The 18,569-nt window shown below is 54.6% G+C and overlaps 7 protein-coding genes across 7 annotated transcripts; 5 read left to right on the top strand and 2 right to left on the bottom strand.

The window, feature by feature from the left end:
• Positions 1-240: 240 nt before the first annotated feature.
• Positions 241-2,568, top strand: B0H18DRAFT_1083272 (P-loop containing nucleoside triphosphate hydrolase protein; the record flags this gene model as incomplete). Its single annotated transcript, XM_048031644.1, has 9 exons — positions 241-336; positions 390-512; positions 568-672; positions 702-1,507; positions 1,531-1,598; positions 1,655-1,827; positions 1,885-2,304; positions 2,363-2,461; positions 2,515-2,568. The coding sequence occupies 9 exons, from the start codon at positions 241-243 to the stop codon at positions 2,566-2,568; spliced, it is 1,944 nt and encodes a 647-aa protein (XP_047897379.1).
• Positions 2,569-3,186: 618 nt separating this feature from the next.
• B0H18DRAFT_1083271 (uncharacterized protein) lies at positions 3,187-5,843 on the bottom strand (the record flags this gene model as incomplete). Its single annotated transcript, XM_048031643.1, has 16 exons — positions 3,187-3,330; positions 3,389-3,508; positions 3,566-3,624; positions 3,678-3,792; positions 3,844-3,862; positions 3,888-3,940; positions 4,001-4,112; positions 4,162-4,202; positions 4,286-4,348; positions 4,499-4,594; positions 4,653-4,727; positions 4,757-4,862; positions 4,945-5,409; positions 5,461-5,535; positions 5,585-5,726; positions 5,768-5,843. The coding sequence occupies 16 exons, from the start codon at positions 5,841-5,843 to the stop codon at positions 3,187-3,189; spliced, it is 1,761 nt and encodes a 586-aa protein (XP_047897378.1).
• A 2,507-nt stretch (positions 5,844-8,350) lies between these two features.
• Positions 8,351-9,429, bottom strand: B0H18DRAFT_28893 (uncharacterized protein). The gene is made up of 5 exons (XM_048037427.1): positions 9,145-9,429; positions 8,957-9,085; positions 8,717-8,856; positions 8,546-8,664; positions 8,351-8,478 (listed from the first exon to the last, which is right to left on the bottom strand). Exons 1-4 carry the CDS (start codon positions 9,316-9,318, stop codon positions 8,556-8,558), a joined length of 552 nt encoding a protein of 183 aa, XP_047897377.1. The 5' UTR covers positions 9,319-9,429; the 3' UTR covers positions 8,351-8,478; positions 8,546-8,555.
• An 892-nt stretch (positions 9,430-10,321) lies between these two features.
• B0H18DRAFT_952265 (uncharacterized protein) lies at positions 10,322-10,872 on the top strand (the record flags this gene model as incomplete). The annotated part of the gene is made up of 3 exons (XM_048042086.1): positions 10,322-10,392; positions 10,445-10,714; positions 10,773-10,872. The coding sequence occupies 3 exons, from the start codon at positions 10,322-10,324 to the stop codon at positions 10,870-10,872; spliced, it is 441 nt and encodes a 146-aa protein (XP_047897376.1).
• A 3,984-nt stretch (positions 10,873-14,856) lies between these two features.
• Positions 14,857-16,240, top strand: B0H18DRAFT_1083280 (uncharacterized protein; the record flags this gene model as incomplete). Its single annotated transcript, XM_048031648.1, has 5 exons — positions 14,857-14,896; positions 14,948-15,139; positions 15,190-15,372; positions 15,423-15,568; positions 15,626-16,240. The coding sequence occupies 5 exons, from the start codon at positions 14,857-14,859 to the stop codon at positions 16,238-16,240; spliced, it is 1,176 nt and encodes a 391-aa protein (XP_047897375.1).
• A 172-nt stretch (positions 16,241-16,412) lies between these two features.
• Positions 16,413-17,419, top strand: B0H18DRAFT_903868 (uncharacterized protein; the record flags this gene model as incomplete). Its single annotated transcript, XM_048041475.1, has 5 exons — positions 16,413-16,436; positions 16,494-16,893; positions 16,969-17,116; positions 17,174-17,266; positions 17,329-17,419. Coding segments are annotated over 4 exons (653 nt in total), but the record flags the coding sequence as incomplete, so codon positions are not given.
• Positions 17,064-17,963, top strand: B0H18DRAFT_1208433 (uncharacterized protein; the record flags this gene model as incomplete). Its single annotated transcript, XM_048036268.1, has 5 exons — positions 17,064-17,116; positions 17,174-17,266; positions 17,329-17,579; positions 17,643-17,741; positions 17,796-17,963. The coding sequence occupies exons 3-5, from the start codon at positions 17,367-17,369 to the stop codon at positions 17,961-17,963; spliced, it is 480 nt and encodes a 159-aa protein (XP_047897373.1). The 5' UTR covers positions 17,064-17,116; positions 17,174-17,266; positions 17,329-17,366.
• Between the last annotated feature and the right edge of the window lie 606 nt (positions 17,964-18,569).

Below are 18,569 nucleotides of genomic sequence, written 5' to 3'. Positions count from 1 at the left end.
GCGTAGTCTTCGATCGCAATCTCGGGCGGCGTCAGATTTGACTCAGATCGCTTTCGATCGAGCTTGTTCGTAGTCCACCCGTCGTCACGTGGAAAGAATTACCTAATCCAAATTTTCCTCCATTCCGCACGGAGGCTGCACGCTGCCCTCCGTAACGCCGACACTGCTCTCGACGGCGAGATCCCTGTTTGCCAGCCTCATCCTTGAACAGCTGCAAGAGCCTCCACATCGACCGTCAAGATGTCTACGAGCGGCCTAAAGCAGATCTCGCCCGTCCCGACGGCGGCGGACTTCCTGGACATCGTCCTGTCTAGAACACAGCGGAAGACACCGACGGTGAGCATCCCTCGATGAAATAAGAGTGGAATGATACTGAGAGAGGGCGGAAGGTCATCCACAAAAACTTCAAAATCAGTCGGATTCGCAACTTTTACATGCGCAAGGTCAAGTTCACGCAAGATTCATTCGATGAAAAGCTGAGCGCGATCCTGGAGGAGTTCCCTATGCTTGATGTACGTCTTGTGTTACTGTGTCTCCACTGTTGTACTGAGACCCGGGTGTGACCAGGATCTTCACCCGTTCCTTGCATCCCTTATGAACGTTCTCTACGACAAAAACCACTACAAGCTCGCTCTCGGACAGCTCCGAACAGCCAGGCATCTCATCGACCAGGTCGCAAAAGACTATGTCCGCTCCTCAAGTTTGGTGACAGTCTCTACCGATGCAAGCAGCTCAAACGGGCCGCGCTCGGTCGTATGGCGACAATCATGCGAAGGCAGAAGGACCCCCTCGCCTACCTCGAGCAGGTCCGGCAGCACATCTCCCGTCTGCCCGCGATCGACCCTACCGCTCGCACGCTCCTCATCTGTGGCTACCCCAATGTCGGCAAGTCGTCCTTCATCAACAAAGTCACCCGCGCGGATGTCGACGTGCAGCCGTACGCCTTCACGACGAAGTCGCTCTTCGTGGGGCACCTCGACTACCGGTACATGCGGTGGCAAGTGATCGACACGCCGGGTATCCTCGACCATCCCCTCGAGGACATGAACACGATCGAGATGCAGAGCATCACCGCCCTTGCGCATCTCAGGAGTTGTGTGCTCTACTTCATGGATCTCAGTGAGCAGTGCGGGTACAGCGTCGAGGCGCAGTGCAAGCTCTTCCATTCCATCAAGCCCCTCTTCGCGAACAAGCCAACCATGCTTGTCATCAACAAGATCGACGTCACCCGCCTGGACGATCTATCGCCCGAGAACCGCGCGCTGGTCGACGAGATCATCAGCGCCGAGGACGTCATGAACGTACAGGTGTCGTGTTACACCGACGAGGGCGTTATGGAGCTGAAGAACAAGGCCTGCGACGCTCTCCTGGAGCACCGCGTAGACCAGAAGCTCAAGGGCAACAAGATCAACTCGATCCTCAATAGGCTGCATGTCGCGCAGCCGAAGGCACGCGACGACGTCGTGCGCGAGCCGTTCATCCCAGAGGCGGTGAAGAACCGGAAGAAGTTCGACAAGGAGGACCCGTAAGGCGGAGGCTGGAGCGGGACATCGAGGCGGAGGAGGGTGGCGCAGGCGTGTACAACATCAACCTCAAGAGTGCGTTCCGCTCTTTCGTCGTGCTTTGGATGCTTGCCTGATCGTGACTGCTACAGAGAACTACATGCTTGCGAATCCGGAATGGAAGATGGACATCATACCGGAGATCATGGACGGCAAGAACATCGCCGACTTCATCGACCCGGACATCCTCGAGAAGCTCGACGCGCTCGAGCGCGAAGAGGAGAAGCTCCAGGCAGAAGGGTTCTACGACAGCGAGGAAGAGATGGTCAGTCCCGTCCCACTTCACCACATGTACTCCTACTAACCGACCGACTAATAACAGTTCGACTCGGACGACGAGCTGGAAGCGGCCGAGGCGAAGGTAGCCCGGGGGAAGAAGCTGATCTCGCAGAGCTCCAAAAAGTCGATGAAGAACCAGGCCAAGCTCCCGCGTACCGCCGGCCTCCGCACACTCACCGAGCTCTCCTCCGAGCTCACCAAGGCCGGGCACGACCCCTCGCGCATCGAGGAGCGCGCGACGCGGCTCGCGAAGCAAGCGGGTGCGAAGCGGAAGCGCGAGCGCGAGGAGGACGCGCAGATGGACGTCGACGAGGAGGGCGCGGAGGGCGACTGGATGGACGTGGATGGCGAGGACCAGCCGACGCCGAACAAGCGGGCGAAGGCTAACTCAGGGGCTGTCGTGGCGAAGGGCAAGCATGAGCCGAAGACGGACCGGCGGCTTGCTGGTATGCGGGACCATGCGGTATGTTGCTTGTGTGCTCTGTTTGGCGGAGGGGATGTTCATGTCGCTGCGTGTTTAGCAAGCCTCAAAAGCGATCAAGCTTCGGGATCTTGGCCAAAGAAAACCGAATATGCTCGCAAAGGCTGGCGAGTCTGACCGTGCGATCAAGGTCAAGATGGTACGTCGACTGATCATAGTGTTCTATACTCATGAGACTAACATTTGGTTCAGCCCAAGCACCTGTACTCTGGCAAGCGGAAAATGGGCAAGACGAACCGCCGATGAGCGTCGTCTCCGTTGTCCCATTTACATGTATCATTCATCGTTGCTTTTGCTCGCATGGTCATGGATTCTTTGTCGCTGTATTTCCTATTGCTTCAACATTCATATGGCGCATTTTCTACGTGATACGGCCCGATCGCGCGTGCGCGTAATTTTCAAAACAAGGTAGGTACCTTACGCGGCATTGTAGACAATCCAACGTCGTTTGCTGTGTCCAATCGTGCACTTGAATAGCGGGCGCACCATTCCCTCTCGACCTTCGTGACAAACGTTCGCAATCATCTCATTTCATTCATCAATTTACGGAGACGCCTCCAGTCATGAGCACTACCTACTATCGAAGAGGTACTATGTACGTACACGGAATCCAAGTGTATACAAGCAAGGTGAGGGGCACGGCGGGGCGCAATAAGTAATCCAAAGTTCCAAGTACAGCTGTAGAAGGAAGATGTGAGAAAGGGGAGGTACAGTCAGTATATATGAAGTCAGCGGGAATGCCCTACGACAGCCCATGTGCTGATGATAAGGTATAAGGCCGGGTAGGAGTACACACATACAGTTCAGAAACATAGTCAGAAATCGGGAGAGGATAAGTAGGAGCAAACCACTGTGGTGTGGGAATCAATCCCAGTCTATACTGATACCGCCTGGTCCAGTGCTCGCCAGGCCGATGTCCTTGTTGGCTTCCCGCCGGAGCCACTTCAACGCGCGTTGGTCGCTCTCCAAGTAAGGCGCCAATCTTTCGAGACAGCGTTTGTTGTGCGCCTGCATTCACCGTTCGTTAGCATACCCCACTGTGCTCGTATGCCAAAATCGGATGTACCTTGACCCAATCCCTCTCTTCCTTCGATAGCATCGACGCTTTCACCATCTTCGTCTGAATGGGCACGCATGTGAGTCGCTCGAAACCGAGCCAGACGTTGCCATTGAACTGGTTCTTCGTCTATGGGGATTCATTGTCAGCTCGACTAAGACTAACGCTGGTAATCAGATCTCCGACCTTAACACGTTGCACAACCAGACATGACTCGATTCTGACACCGAATTGGCCTTCTTTGTCTATCAATCAAGTCAGACCTTGCACCGACATCGGATCGGAGAAGGTCGCTTACAATATCCAGGCTCGTTCGTCACGACGTGCCCCTGAACAAGCGGGACGGACGATGAGAAACCCTGCGGGCCTTCGTGGACTGTCAGGAAGGAGCCAACGCCATGTCCGGTTCCATGCTAGACAACGGCTTGTGAGCTTGATTGCATTCATATGTACTAGCCACCTACCAGATAGTTCAAGCCGTCCCTCCAAGTGCTTTCCGAGCCAGAACATCAAGCTGCAACCGCTCGTACCCTCGGGAAAGAAGGCGCTGTCGATGGCAATCTAATCGTGAACGTGTTATGGTTCAATGGACAAGTAACATAGAATACTGTTGGTACGTACGTGACCCTGCAGGACTCGCGTAAACGCTTCGCATTGCGCATCTGTGGGACGACCGAAGTGCACGGTCCTCGTCGTATCACAAGTACCATCCGAGTACTGTCCGCCCGAATCACTGTGACATTGTCTGAGCAGGTCCAGTAGAGTCGGACGTCTGAACTCACTTCAAATACGGAGTCTCTCGGTCAACGAACCGCGCAGTCGCCTTACGAGGCGAATAGTGGGGAGGGCTTGAAACGAGGAAACATATCAGCGGATGCATCGGCTACCCAAGGTTACACTGCTCACCAGCATTAGGACCACTGCCGATATGTTCTCGTACGCCAGGCCCATGTATTTCTCCAGCTGCGTCTGTATTCCGTCAACCGCCAGGCAGCTTCATATTCAGTGATTTCGAAGCCCTCAGAAATCTTCTGCTCCATCCAAGCGAGGAAACGCACGAAGGCAATGCCATCGCGCAGTAAGCGTTTCGCAGTCCCTTGACCTCGACAGGTTCTTGACCGCCTTGGCCTGGTCGATCCACGAGGGAAGCACGGTGTACCGCATGCTTGTGAGGATGAGGGATATCGCGTACGAGGTCTGAGGGGTAATGATGACCTGTAAAACGAAAAGTGCGTTAGTTCTAACCGCCGCAAAGAGTAGTAAGTTCGCGTGCCTTGCCCTCGCCCCAAGGCTTGAGGCGGAGGTAACTCCAGACCTCGTTGTAGTCTTGCCTCTCGACGCCGATGGACTCAAGATATTCGTCGACGGCAGGTGAACCTTCGAGGGCTCAACGAAAAGTACAGCTTGAGACAAGCTGACGAATAGGTACGAGTGGAAGACCGGGTTGAACGGGATATCATCTCCGCGCAATTCAGCAGCCAAGCTGACGGTGAGTCAGTATGAGGACGAAAGTGAGGTGCGCATCACACACCGATGTTTGGCAGCGACGATATTAGCGTTGCCACTTGCATTGCGACGGCTTCGGTTCCATCTTGGAAAATGTAGGCAGTGTCGGGGGCTGCTGGCGGATCCATTCCCTCAACTCTGCCAACTTCGCGCTGGCATGTTTGCCCGTGAGCTCGTACGGCTGCACGTACACGGGCTCCTTCGAACGCGACGGCTTCTCCGCCCAAATTAGATCCACCATGTTCTGCGGCGGGTAGACTAGCTTCGAGCTGCGCGTGTGCAGGAGCGGGTTGAGCGTGCTTGCCTTCTCGTGCGAAATCATGCGTGCGTCGAGACCAATGCGCGTGTCTCGGGAACGGTCAACAAGCCACTCCGCCCAGTCCTTGGGACCCTCTGGAGAGCCGGCCTTGATGAGGATCCAGTTATGGTCGAGTTGTTGTTGCGCTTGAACCCAGTAGCGCGAGTCGGTGACCATGTACGCGTTGTTTCTTGAGATGATCGCCTGTCCAGACGAACCGGTGAATCTGTTTGAAAGCGTGAGTAAAACATTCGCCGATATATGAGACATGACGTACCCAGAGATCCACTCTCTTCTCTTGTCATTAATTGCAACGTATTCTGATCCATGGGCATCCTCGGACGGAATGACACTGACAGGAGTCATGATCGTCGCCCAAACATGCACCGTGATAGACTCACTAGTAATCGAGATTCTCCTTGGCCATCAAGGACCTCAACGCATCAAGACGATCCCTCGTGTCAACTCGTTCCGGTATAGGATCGAGATCGTTGACCTTGCGCTCGTAGGCAGAGCCGACGAGCGTGTCCACAGAGTCTGAAGCTGCGAAACGCGGCCTCCTCTGGCTTCCATTCCACTTCCACCTCCACCTCCACTGCGGCCACTCCGCGCGCCACCAGAACCACCAGAACCTCCAGAGCGCGCGGTCGTACGAGTCATTTGGACTTGTAGTGTTCGAGCGCGAGGCACAGGAGGCGTTGGCGGGGTAGCGGGTTCATATAGCTCGTGACGGACTCGCGGTGAGAGCGGTTGGATGGCCCTGGGGACTGGTAGAGCGGAGGGCGGCTGTCGTTCGACGCATTACGCGTCAAGTCAAGCGAGTCCTCCGAATCGACTCTCCCTTCTCCTGCATCATCTCCTGCTCCCTCTGCCTCTCCTTCTCCCTCTTTCCAATTCCCCATCCATACCCAACAAGGTCTTCTTCCTCTGCGGAGGATCCGCACGCGGGGCGGCGGAGCCTCGATCCTGCCTTGGTCGTGTTTCGTCGCAAGACACCAGCACGGACCTCGATCGCCTCATTCCGCTTGTTGCGCGCCGACGAATATGACTCCGTCTCGGACGAAAAGGTGAGCTTCTCAGCGTGCGATGTGAGTGTGGCGGTAGGCGAATAGGAACCGGCCCGCTCCAGACGGTTGATGCTCGATCGTTGCGAATCGAAAGACTCCCGCGCCGACTGCTCAGAGAACGTCAGACGGCGGCGGGACTTGTTTCGAGAAAAAGGAAAGCATAGCGGAGGAGGAGGCGGAGGCGGCGGGGGAGGGGGCGCCATGGGTGTCGCAGAGAAGGGGAGATTCTGCCCCCGTTACGCTGGCCAGCGTGAGGTAAGTGTACTGCACACGAGGCGTACGGAGCGAGAGAGCGCTCTCGTCAAGTCTCGCAGCGTAAAGGGCCGCCACGTTGCCTCGACTTGCCAAATATAGAAATCATACCAAACCCCCGCGCGCCGGCCCTAAACCCGATCACTTGTCCGCCGATTGACTCTGGCGCGTTCCGCGATCCGGGGTAGGCGCGCGGTGGGACTTCGACCACATTGCGGACGCATGCATTCGTCCCTGCGTGCCAGTCCTGATTGACGTTGCGAACCAGCTGGCGGTAGTTGATATTCCAGGCCAGGCAGGATGGGCCCAGCAGGACGAGCTGATGCCATATCGCCCCGGGGATACATCGCTGATCATCCTAGATGAGCTATAGCAGCACCGGTCCGCCTCCAGATTAAGTTCGCGTGGTCAATGTACCTGAGAAGGTGGCAAAGGTCTACCGGTCAGACACCGAGTAGACGCGGCATGGGAGCGGCATCCAGTTGTCCGAGTAGACTGATTCGAAGTATTTGGAGGTTTCTGTATGCAATGTAACGATAGCTGACGCGGCGGTGCATGGCGCTGATACTAGTGGCGACACCAGCCTTAATTGACTGTGGACATGAGACTGGGAAGCGGACAATCCTTGGGGAAGACCGGTTTGCGGAGTCCATGTCGCCTCATTGTCGTGGAAATGGGGACTCCGGTAGAATGGCAAAGGCACACGTACCGGCCGGTGATAGTTCCACTACGCATGCAACCTCCTTCCTTCGAATTCGTCGACCTTCTATCGAGTTCACTCTGGTTGCTGCGAGAATGCCCGTTAATGAACCACGGATTCCACCCACACTTCCACACTTCTTGACGCCACGAAGGTAGCGCTTGAACCCACCGAAGACGGAAGAACTCACCCACACGAAAATTGCGGTGGCCTCGTCATACCGTGTGCCGCAGAGCGCCCCAGGAACGTGTGGAAGACGCCCTCCCAATCAAGTGACCAGTGACCAGGGCGCAGGAGATAGGGCGAGAAGCAAGCGTGCAGAAGGCTAGTCCGAGTGATAGACACAGCGCCCGACTTTCTGTTCAGCTCATGGCAGCTGACTTGCCATGTACGAAACGGTCCATGTCATATCCGCAGTCGCGCATTCAGTACAGATGCCGACGGAACCGAGTGTGCGAGTGCAATGGCGTGCCAAGTGGAGGTATTGAATGGACCAGCCGCCCTCGCCACCAGACGAAGCGGGAAGACGAGATGCAGCGGAGGCAAAGCGCCAACGTGGATATCAGCAGGAACGCCCGTGAGGACTATGCCTCTTGCGCATGGCAGCGGGCAACCATGAAGAACTAGATCGTTCTGGCACATGCACGTCAAGCGCATTCGCAGCATTGAGCGGGCGGTGCATGGGTGCTGAGGTAGAGTCATCGTGAGGTCGTTCTTTGGTAAGCTCTCCAACCCACGTACCTCATCGGAACGTCTTAGGAGAAATGCGCACCTAGTGACAGGTCGTGGTGTCCCTATGAGGTCGAACACCCACCAGCCACCAGTGAAGTATCCACTGGGGTGCAGGGTTTGCGCTGGAAACGGTCATGAGCCAGGCAAAAGCCCTTCACGGCCCAGTATCCAAAGAATGGAAAGCGGAGAAGGCTACATACCATGCGTACACTGCAAAACCTAGCCATAAACGGATCCTCCATGTCGTTCGTTGACGAAATGAAGACAACTCTGATATGACCCCTTACACGTGGCCCTTCATCAGCACGGTGTATTCTGATTTCATGTGCGAGTCTGTCCTTGCGAAGTTCCATGAGACGCGCGAAATCAGCACTGCTTGCTGCGTACGCACATTGCGTATTTGATGAGCGCGGTAGGACGGCTCGACGAGAGGACACAAGCTCGCCGAAATGAAGCCCGGGTGAGTATGAAGAGGCGACCAGAAAGTCACTCACGGCCATTTAACATCCTGCTCGATCTTCTGAATCGTGGTCATAAATTGTATCTGCATATGCGTAGAAGTATCGATATAAAAACTGATCATAATATGTGTTCGGAAAGACGTTACGCACCCATCGCCGACTACGCATATCGATCCAGCCGTATAAGCCGCGCTCCTTGTAGGCAGTACTCCGAGTCTCCAGTGGAGCCGCATACATGCACATGCACACATCTCTCTTCTGACAAAAAGCTAGAGATTGATGAGCATTTCATCACTACATCATTGGCGAGTTGTCACCGACCTCAGTGCCGTCGTCCAGCACAGTGATTGTGTAAGTTCGTTGCGCGTATGTTCATTGACACGGAAATATGTATGCGCGTGCATTGCCTGGGCCTTGAAGTACTCCTTGAAGTTGCACATGTTATCCCCATGGTCGCCTAACTTAGATTAAATGAGCTTGAGATGTCCGTGGACTGCCTGGTATCCGTGGCGCGGCTTCTGTCACGGTACTGAGTAGGCAGTTACAATGTCGCGTGCTTACCATTGTAGATCCTCCTCCTGCCCTCATTGATCTATTAACTCGTAGTCGGGCTTCAAATACTTTCAGACTTCGTGATGACCACGACGTACAGCGCTCTCGTCCGCCATATGTAAGTAGCCGAACACGAAGCTGCCAGTGATAGATCGCTTCAGTGCCTGAGAGCGATCCGTGTGCGTCCAAATCCGCACCGTGGTTCGCCGAGTACCATTTCTTGTTAGAGTGCCGTTACACCGATGTCTCCTCCATGGCCCAAGGTGCGCATATCCCAACGTCACGGTCCATAGGCAGTGCCAGGCAGGTGCGGACTCGACCGGTCGGTGCGAGAGTAGGAGAAGAAGAGAGACGAGCCCTGTCGCGTCCATCAGCTTTAAATATATAATGTCCTCAGTGGTGCAAGAGTGGCATAGAGTGGACGCAGGGGGGTCAATTGGCAAGCTGAATGACAAGGACAGCGACGCCACAGCGCCACTCGAGGCACGACGCCAGTGGCCACCGCGTCCGGCGCGTCGGGATCACGTGTACAGTAGTGCGTCGCCCTGAGGACCGGCGCTTATGACATGCAACGTTCAGACACCCGCCACCGCTCTCCCTGCCTCAAGCGCAACTGCGGCCCCGAATGATGCTGTGTTTTCCTCTACATACCAGCTTCATAACGTTTTGCCATCTCACCGTAAACAGTACTCAGCTTGCTCAGCTGAGTCCCCATCAGAGCCCAGAACTCTGACATGCTGTTCAAGTTCGTGCTGAGGGTCCGTGAGCTGAATGAATGAGCGCTCTGATCGGACGCACTGACTCCCCGACTGGCCGTGTACCAAAGTCCAGACTGTACAAGAGCATAGCCATACACCACGTTGACTCTATGGCAACTACTCGTGCCGTGTGTAAGTCTACAATCCCAATCATTCAGCGATGGCCGGTTGACCGGTGATTGCACCTGCACAAGCATTGCTTCTTGCGCTTGCTACAGATAATAATGTCACCATCTGTCCGGCGGTGTGTTACATGTCATCGTCGGCCATAACAATCAACTTACGTGATCACAGCAGCTGTTGGAGATAGTGGTCAAGTCGAAACGGTCCCCAAAGTTGTAGGTGGAGCAAGCTATGCAAAAGCGAGTGCATATAAGCGGTCTGCCGCTGAAGTCTATTGCTCAGCTCCTACCCTCGAGTCTGAGCCACTGAAGTCGGTACTGGCTGGTGCGTAGCCCCTGTCTACCTTGTAGCGATTCAACTCATAACATCCATCGGACAGCCTGACTTCTTTTACATTCATTAACGAATAACGATCACCTTCTCGCCTCACGACCCCTCGCACTACTCGCAACCAACCTATCCATATCTTTTCCCCTTCAACTATCGTGTTATCATGCGCTGCTCTCTGTTCATCGCTGCCATGTTATCTACATTGGCTATCCCGGCTATGTCCATGCCTATCCAGTGAGTGTTGATGGCTATCTATCTGGCAAACATCTCTCAAACATTGTCTCAGGCAAGTCTACGAGCGCGAATATGACGAAGTCATGGCCCGAGAACCCTCCTATGGATTCGGGACGGCTAGGCTCCATATAAGGCCCACGGCACGGGAACCTGAGCCGTTCGCTGAACACGCGCCCAGCACTCCCGCTCACATTACTCCGCTCGTCGCTAGGGAGCCTGCGAGCGCTCATGCTTACCGTTCCTTGCCCGAGGACGAGCTGGAAACCCGCGGGTGGTTCTCCGTCATCAAGGATGGCGCCCAGGGTGTTGAGGCCATTAAGAGGTCTGTACATCTTCCGTGTGCTTCGCAGCTCCAAGCGCTGACTGCTAACTTCTTTCAGTGAACATGATAGCAAGAAGAAGAACAAGAAGCAAGGAAAGAGGAGCGAGGAGCTCGAGGATCTCTATGGGCGGGAGTTCTATGACTATGACTATTACTAGATATGCCGCCGGCGTTGAACATCCTAGTGATAGGGATCACTATTCATGTGTCGTTTGTGTTCGCGCTCGAGCTGGTCTATGTGTGATGCAGCTGCCATAGGAGCCTCCTATTTCCTCGATTAATGCACGAACGCAGTCTGGAAAAATATTTTGGATGCTCCTGAGCCTCGAAAGTCGTGGCGCGGTCATTAAGCGCCCAAGATAGAGTCCGGCATTTTCAGACTGTCTACGACTACACCGTCGACTCATCGACATCTGCAGCTATAACGGGCTCAGGGTACCTGCGTGCGTCACGCTATGCTATGCATATCTTGTCGACAACCATGTGCTCACGTACATTCTTCTTGTCCAAATGATCCATCAACATCAGGGCGCCCAGGCTTTGAGTAAACGTTCGAACGTTTATGGTTGCAGGAGAGTCTGTTCTCCCCTTTGTGCGACCAATGGAAGAGGTACACCATATATGTTGGTATTCTAGTCATAAATCGCATACAGCGTCGAGATTAGCCAACACTGATGTCGCCTCTCGTATAGGTGGTTGAGGAGCGAGGCAGAGCTCAGGTCCTCGAGAAACGCGCCGATGACAGTGATTGTGGACGTTGTCGTCTTCGGAATCGCATGCGCATGGACCTCGGGCTTCGCGGGGTCCTCCTTTTGCTTCAAAAGACTCCCAGGCGAGTAAGCATCTCCGACTTGTAGAATACGACCGCTCCCTCCACCGGGTTCGTGGCCACGTACTCCGCGGTGGGGGCTTGTGTCCTTATCGAGAATCCGAGACGTCGTCATCGATGTTACTGATCACACGATCAGCTACAGTGCCGGACAACCAAAGGCAACAAATTTTGTAGCGCCCGATCGGAATAAATTTGGGGCAAACTGACTGCAGGAATGGACTCAGGGAGGCGAAATACGCACAAAAATGGTCTTCCGAAGTTTTTCCCACGAAAAATTGGGTTGGCCAATATTTTGAGGTCGTTCATCGGCATATTAGGCGCCCTACAGGGTCCCATATTGCGATGTTTGGGGCAGCCTGACTCTCAAGCTGGGCTTAGTACCTGTTGCTGGCTTCCAATCTTCCGAGCATCGAGTGAACCTGCGCAGACAAATCGGCGCAGCGGTAGACCAGTTCGGGATGAGGTTGTAAGGTGCGCTCCTCCTGGGTTAGCTCCGAGGTAGAGCCCTGCTGCATTGTAGTGGGAACGACACGGGGCCAAGGGAGGTTACTGGAGCCGCTGACACCAGACACAGATTCCCCGAGTGAGGTAGCCAGAGCAGCACCAGAGAAGCCAGTCTGCAGAGAGTCTGTCGATGGCACGCCAGAGGAGGACAACGTAGCAATAGCGGGGCGTCTTCAGGCAACCTGTGCGGCGGAGCGTTCCAAGGACTTCGGTTCGGTTCGGAAGCCCGGGAGTGTGTACAGTGGCACCGTAAAAATGTCTACCCAAGAAATGTCAACGCAGTTACAACGCGGTGTATACGCGGATCAGCAAATCATGAACTCACTCGGAAATGATGACGGGCCCATTGCAACAACAGTGTAGAAAACCGGCTAAGGGGCGTGGAGGAGGAGGAGGATAGGGATCCGTTTAGCCATCGACCGACAGCCACAGGCGCCGTCGGCGTCTTGACGATGTGGAGGAGGAGGAGGAGGAGGAGGAGGTAAGTTCGGTAGAGATGCAATCTTGATGTGGACGCTATCGCGGGATCAATTTCCCACAGGCCGGGGCGGCGCTAATCAAGACACGCTTTCTCGGCGCCTAACCTTTCGGTTCCGTTCCTGTGATCCATATGCTCCTCGCTGACCCACTACGAGCTACTGCGAGTCGACGCTTCAAAGAACGAGCAGTTCACTGAGGGAAAGGTATGCATATTTCTCGGTGTATGCGGATTCCCACCGCCTAACCGCATGACGCTTCAGGTCTCTGAGCCTAAGACCGAGTGGTGCTCCCTTAGCAATGAGACGCTCGAGAGGAAAAGGTAGGTTTAGTTCTGCATGCCCGTGAATGTGCACTGATATATGACGATTAGAGATGCTACATGCAGCTGCGAACGGCTACGAGTCGGTTCCTCTGGACCCGACATTCCGCGTGTACTCACATGGGTTCAGTGAACAGGAGCATTCCGTCTCGCACGGCTAAGGACAGATTCACTGCTGAGTTCGCTGCGTTATTGCTGGCGGTAAGTGTTAATCCACTTCCTCAACCTTCTTGCATGTGCCCCCCATCCTTCACCGTCATCCACCGAGTACCCGTAGCCAAGGCTTCGCCAGTCAGAGTGGTACTCACGCTTTACAGAGGAAGTCTGCATCTCGCCGAAAATAGCCAGCATCCATTCAGTCACTCGAGACGACTTCGTTCCAGCCTCTATTAAATTCGAACGCGTCTTCGAGAACAAGAACAACGAGGCGCGTGTTTGACTCATCACTGTTTCTGTCGACCCTGACTTATCTTCTGCGGCTCAAAGCTCCGATTCCGCCTACAACCCCAAATAAACCCCAAGTCCATGAGCAAGACTTTCAAAGATACCGACAGTGCGCGTATGAGGGCGGACCAAGTCGTCCCGCTCATCCGGCCAGCGCCGTGAATCCTCAGTGCATCGCCGAGATTGACTGAAATGCGCATCGACGGTAGGTTGTTCGTCCGTCCAGGTGCATAGAACTAATGTGCCGCCCGTCCGCAGGAATCCGCTGCGAGGGCTGGTCGCCAGCCTCATCGACGTCATAAGGGTCGACGTCGAAGAGCAGCCCTCGCCAGGAGGATTCCGAGTCCTCCTCGCCGACAGTGACGACGTCGTCATCGTCGTCATAGTCGGTGGGTCGAACTCGACCTTGCTTGGTTCGTACGAGTAGACCTCGCACTCGGCGATGCCTATCGTATATTTCACAATGATGCGTCGTTTCTTGAGCACGACACCTCCTGCATCTTGAGCTCGACACGCGGTCGAGCTTGCCGATTTCACGAATAGGCGGTTGAGAGTCCCTCAGGTAGTCGTGAATCCGTTGACACACTTATGTTATTACTAATTACCGTCGACTGTCTGAAGTTCCGTCGTGTCACTATCTCTTCTCGCATCAGATGTACTGACAGGGACCTATGAACGCTACCTTGGAAGCTTCACAGAAGTCAAGCCGAACTGGAGTGCTCCGTGTTCCGAGTCCGGTGAGTGCCCTCTCCGTGCCATGTATGCGCATATTTACAGAATGCAGATGCGTATCCGCAGGGCCTAACAGAAGCCGTAACTGCAACGTTTCGCGATTCTCGCACAGAATGCACTGGCCGCGGTCTGTCTGGTGCTGTTAGTACAGTGCCGGACAAACAAAGGCAACAAATTTTGTTGACCGTTTTGCCCGCGCACCGGAGTCATCGGAAACGATGCAGATAGGCTCAAGGAACACTTTGAACTACCTCCGAGCAAAATCCATCGAGCCGTTGTCCCATAAAAGTCAATATACTAGTTTTGACCCCCAAAATATTGGCCAACCCCTAAATCTCGTCCAAAAACCGCCGAAAAACCGCCAATCGACTCCTTTTGATGAGAGGAGTATGATCCCGTATTATCGTGGCAATACCAAAAGTTCCGGTGCTTCAATAAATTCCTGAAGTCTCGGCGCTGTATGAACGATATCCAAGACGGCTGGGGTTGGCGTGCTGCGCAAGCGGGTTTGCAACGACGTCGAGGTGGCAAGTGGTCAGTTGAAGACGTCGATGTTAACGAAGTGCATCAACGTTTCGTCTCGCTTCCATGCGGATTAATGTTCGCATTTAACATTGATTGGTGAGTTTGCAAGTCGTGACGTGATCGCTCCACGTGTCTAACTTGAGTTATAGGTTTAGCTCTGTCAAGAAGGGCCATCATTCATCCGGTGCGGTGTATCTAACAATCCTCAACAACCCACGCAGCAAGCGCTACCTTCGCGAAGAAACCATCCTCCTCTGTGTCATACCAGGACCGCATGAGCCATCTCTCGAACAGCTCAACCATATAATGGAACCTTTCGTGCGCGACATACTCGCCTTCGAGGATGGTAAAGTCGCAACCATCCATATGGAGTCTGAACACTGATACCGTCTTGTAGGTGTGTATCTCGATGTGCATGGCTCCGAGGAGCCCCACCTCGTGCATGGGTCGCTCTACATGGGGGTATCTGACCTTCCGGCAAGTCGCAAAGCCAACGGGCTGCGAGGGCCAACATCGAAGGAATATCCATGCCCATATTGCTACCAGAGCTTCGACTCGCTTACAAGCGCGGAGTGTTTCAATCCCACGTGTGAATGCCATCGAGCTTTCTCAGGCATTGCTATTGATTCTTGATTCCAGGTTTTCGCATGCGCGACGACTGGCGCTACATAAAGTATGCTTATAAGGCACGGGACGCTGATGCTGACCTTCGCGAAGAGATCGCTGAGCGACGTGGTGTGCGATGGTCAGTCTTGGATGCGCTTCCGGGATGGATGCCTGCCAGAAGCTCGCCACCCGAGTTTATGCATGCCACTTTTCTAGGTGAGTGTACAACGAGCCATTACCCTTGCAAATGACTCACAGCATATCAGTTCAAGTCAAGCATATGTTTCAGGAGGTACTCGTAGGGAGCGGTTTGTTCACCACTCGAAGCCGCAATGACAAGCCGGTGTCGAAGCTCGAAGAGTTTCTGCAGACTATTTGGTGGCCAGCCTCGTCAGGCCGAGTCCCGCAGAAGGTATGTCATGATGTCCGATTCGGTGCTGTACTGATGTGTCATGCTCTTGTCTGATAGATCACCGAGGGAGGCTCTGTCAAAGCCGATCAATGGCGCAATCTCGTCCACATCCTCCCGGTCGTACTCTACTACGCCTGGCAAGTGAAAGGTTCCATCCCGGAAGGATGTGCACCTCGACCCAACGCTTCAAGCAATGCAGGCAAAGCCCTCGCTAAGAAGGAGGATCTCATTCGCTCGCGCCAACGTGCACACCTTGCAGCTCAACCCGGAGATGTTCCGATAGAAGCCATGGAAGCCATCAATCGCATGGAGATAGACCGTAATTATCGGCGACACTACGAGAACGCCCTAGAGATGTGCACGGCCATACGTATATGGGCGTCAAGTTCGATATCTCCGCAGGAAGTCGAACGTGCACAGGACTGTCATTCCCGCGCCTGCCAGTCCTGGGCGACGATGAATTGTCATCTAACGCCTTACTTCCATCTAGCTACCCACAACAGCGAGTTCTTCTTGCGCAATGGACCTTCCTACTCGTGGTGGGCATACCCGTACGAGCGCAATAATGGCTTTCTCGGGCGATTCAAGACGAACGGTCACACTGGTGGCGAGCTGGAAGCAACAATGATGCGGGGCTGGGTGAAGTGCCAACTTATTCAAGATTTGGTATGATCTTCTCCGTCTGCTCATGCTCGCATTGATCTCTGTACACAGCTGCACCATCTCGAAAGCTTACAAAACAAGAACGACTATGATTACAAGGCGATGTCAAAGCTGAAGGACCTTGTGAAAGGCAGCTCGAAATCGGCCGAGCAACGAGGCACCCTCATGAATCTCATAGCTGGTATGGCGGCGAGAGACGATGTCGGCAAGTATTAACAGCTCGATTCCTGCGCGACTAAACTACTGATAAGAGACCTATCAGAACGTGTCAAGCTGCCATCGCAATCCAAGAAACTCAAATTACGGCAGCTAGGCGTATACGCACTCATTCTATGCTTTCTACAAGAAACATGGAGCAAGTCGGTGCAACTGGTCGCTGACACTGCACCAGCTGACGCAGGCGAGCCATTTGTTGCAGTCAATATCCCTTCCTACTCAAATATTCTTGTCGATGGCCTACGATATGGCGCATACGACACACATCGCGGACGTAACTCATGCTACGCTTACATCGACGGTCGTGTTCCTGTGCGCATTACTCACATCTTTCATGTCAGACACTCTCGGCGTGATCGTAGCCTCGCAGCCCTCGAGTGTACATGTGCGGTTGTGCAGCGATTTGTTTATGACGAAGACATTCCGGATATGCCATGGGCTACACGGTACGCGGCGCGCGCTTCACGCTCTATTCTCAGAGTCCTCGAAGCTATCTCGTATTCCTGATCATTGAAACACAGAGCAACTGACCTGGGTATAAACACTTGGCGAGCAGAGTCATTGGCTGCACCCGAGGTCGTCGAAGTCAATCGATTCTCTGGTCATTTTGCTCTTGCAGTTGTACCTCACCGCGAGCAAGAACTCTGGGTGACGATGTCCCTATGCCATGTATGACATTCTATTTTGACTGCTACTAATCAGCTCCTCGATCTAACACATGTGTAGGACACACAAGAACCAGACATACTCGACGATGCGGAAGAGCCCGGTGAGGCTCCGGAACGTTTGGAAGCAGCAGCCGGTTGATTCACCATAAGGGTATGCAACCTCCGAGATTCATGTACAGAAACTCACAAGTTTGCGAATCCGTGTCGTGACAGCCACGTCCTCTCGCCCTTCCGCTTGCCCTCTCACGCCCATGCAGCCCATCCGCTTGCCCTCTCACGCCCGCCTGCTTTCCCTCACGCGCCCACATGCCCACCACGGTGTGCCTGCCTTCTCGTGCCTACACGGCTATCCTCTCGTACCCACCTACCCATGCATCTCCACGTTGCTCTCGCTCCTCCCCAGTGCCCTCCACTACTTCAAGTTCTCCACGCCACAACTCCTCCTCCCGCCCGCCGCAGTGAGAGTACGTCACGGTGGTGCCCTCTGAGATGTTCGCGTTGGCTTCGGGCCGGGTGGTCGCATCCAGAGGGCACTGCCCTCTGTGCCTCACAGTTCCTTCCCCCTCTCCGACTCGCCCATCACGATGGCCCTCTTGCGCGGGAACAGATCGAGCGCAGAGGAGTTGGTGACCCTGTCACGGCACGGCTAGAGGCGTCGTCGACATGCTGAACATGGTCAGTTCGTTTCAGAGCCCAGCCACACGAACCTGATCGTCCGCTGTAGGGCGAGCACGCCGCTCCTGTACGACTCCTATGAGAACTGGCCACAGAAGCTGCCTGACGCTCGAATCGTTCCGGTCATGGGCCACGGCAACCATCCGCCAGGGCGCGACAGGGAGAACAGCTGATCGGCGGCGGCGTGGTGTGAATGGGTGGTATTGGGAGAATGAGACACTGCGTGAGCTGGCGCGGTTCTAAGATCGACTCTAACCAGACCTGGCGAGCTAGCGCCCTCGACACACAGAAGGATCAGGGCGGCCAGGTTGGTCCTTCGACTGGATGTCACTCGGGAAAGAGGACGGTTCTCTTTCCAAGCGTCTCGCGGTCTTTGAGACCGAGGATGCGCAGTACTTCGCCAAAATCCTCAACGACGAGGACGAGCCTGAGCTGTCCATTGACGAGATGAAGGAGCGCACGTGGTACCTGCTCAATTTCAAGACGGTAAGCCTCTTGTTCGGAAAGCGGTCTGTTGTGTGCGCCTTCGAGGTCGCCTACGGTGCCGGAGTTCACGGTTCCTGGGACAGGAGCTCCACGTACGTGCTCCCTTCGCCTGCGCTGACACCAGTACCGTTGACGACGCCATAGGGCCGCCCAGCATCACGTCGACCACCATCCCGAGCCTTGCTGCGCGTCTGTCAACGTTGCCACCAAAGCCCACCCATGCTTATCGTCGACGATGTTTCGTCAATGCCAAAGCTCAAGGTCCACATCGCTTCGCACAGCACCTACAGGAG

This window comes from Fomitopsis serialis (assembly GCF_022376445.1).
Source record: "Fomitopsis serialis strain Sig1Antser10 chromosome Unknown B0H18scaffold_10, whole genome shotgun sequence".
In the NCBI taxonomy this organism is placed as follows: domain Eukaryota; kingdom Fungi; phylum Basidiomycota; class Agaricomycetes; order Polyporales; family Fomitopsidaceae; genus Fomitopsis; species Fomitopsis serialis.
This window is presented reverse-complemented; position numbering and strand designations above follow the sequence as displayed.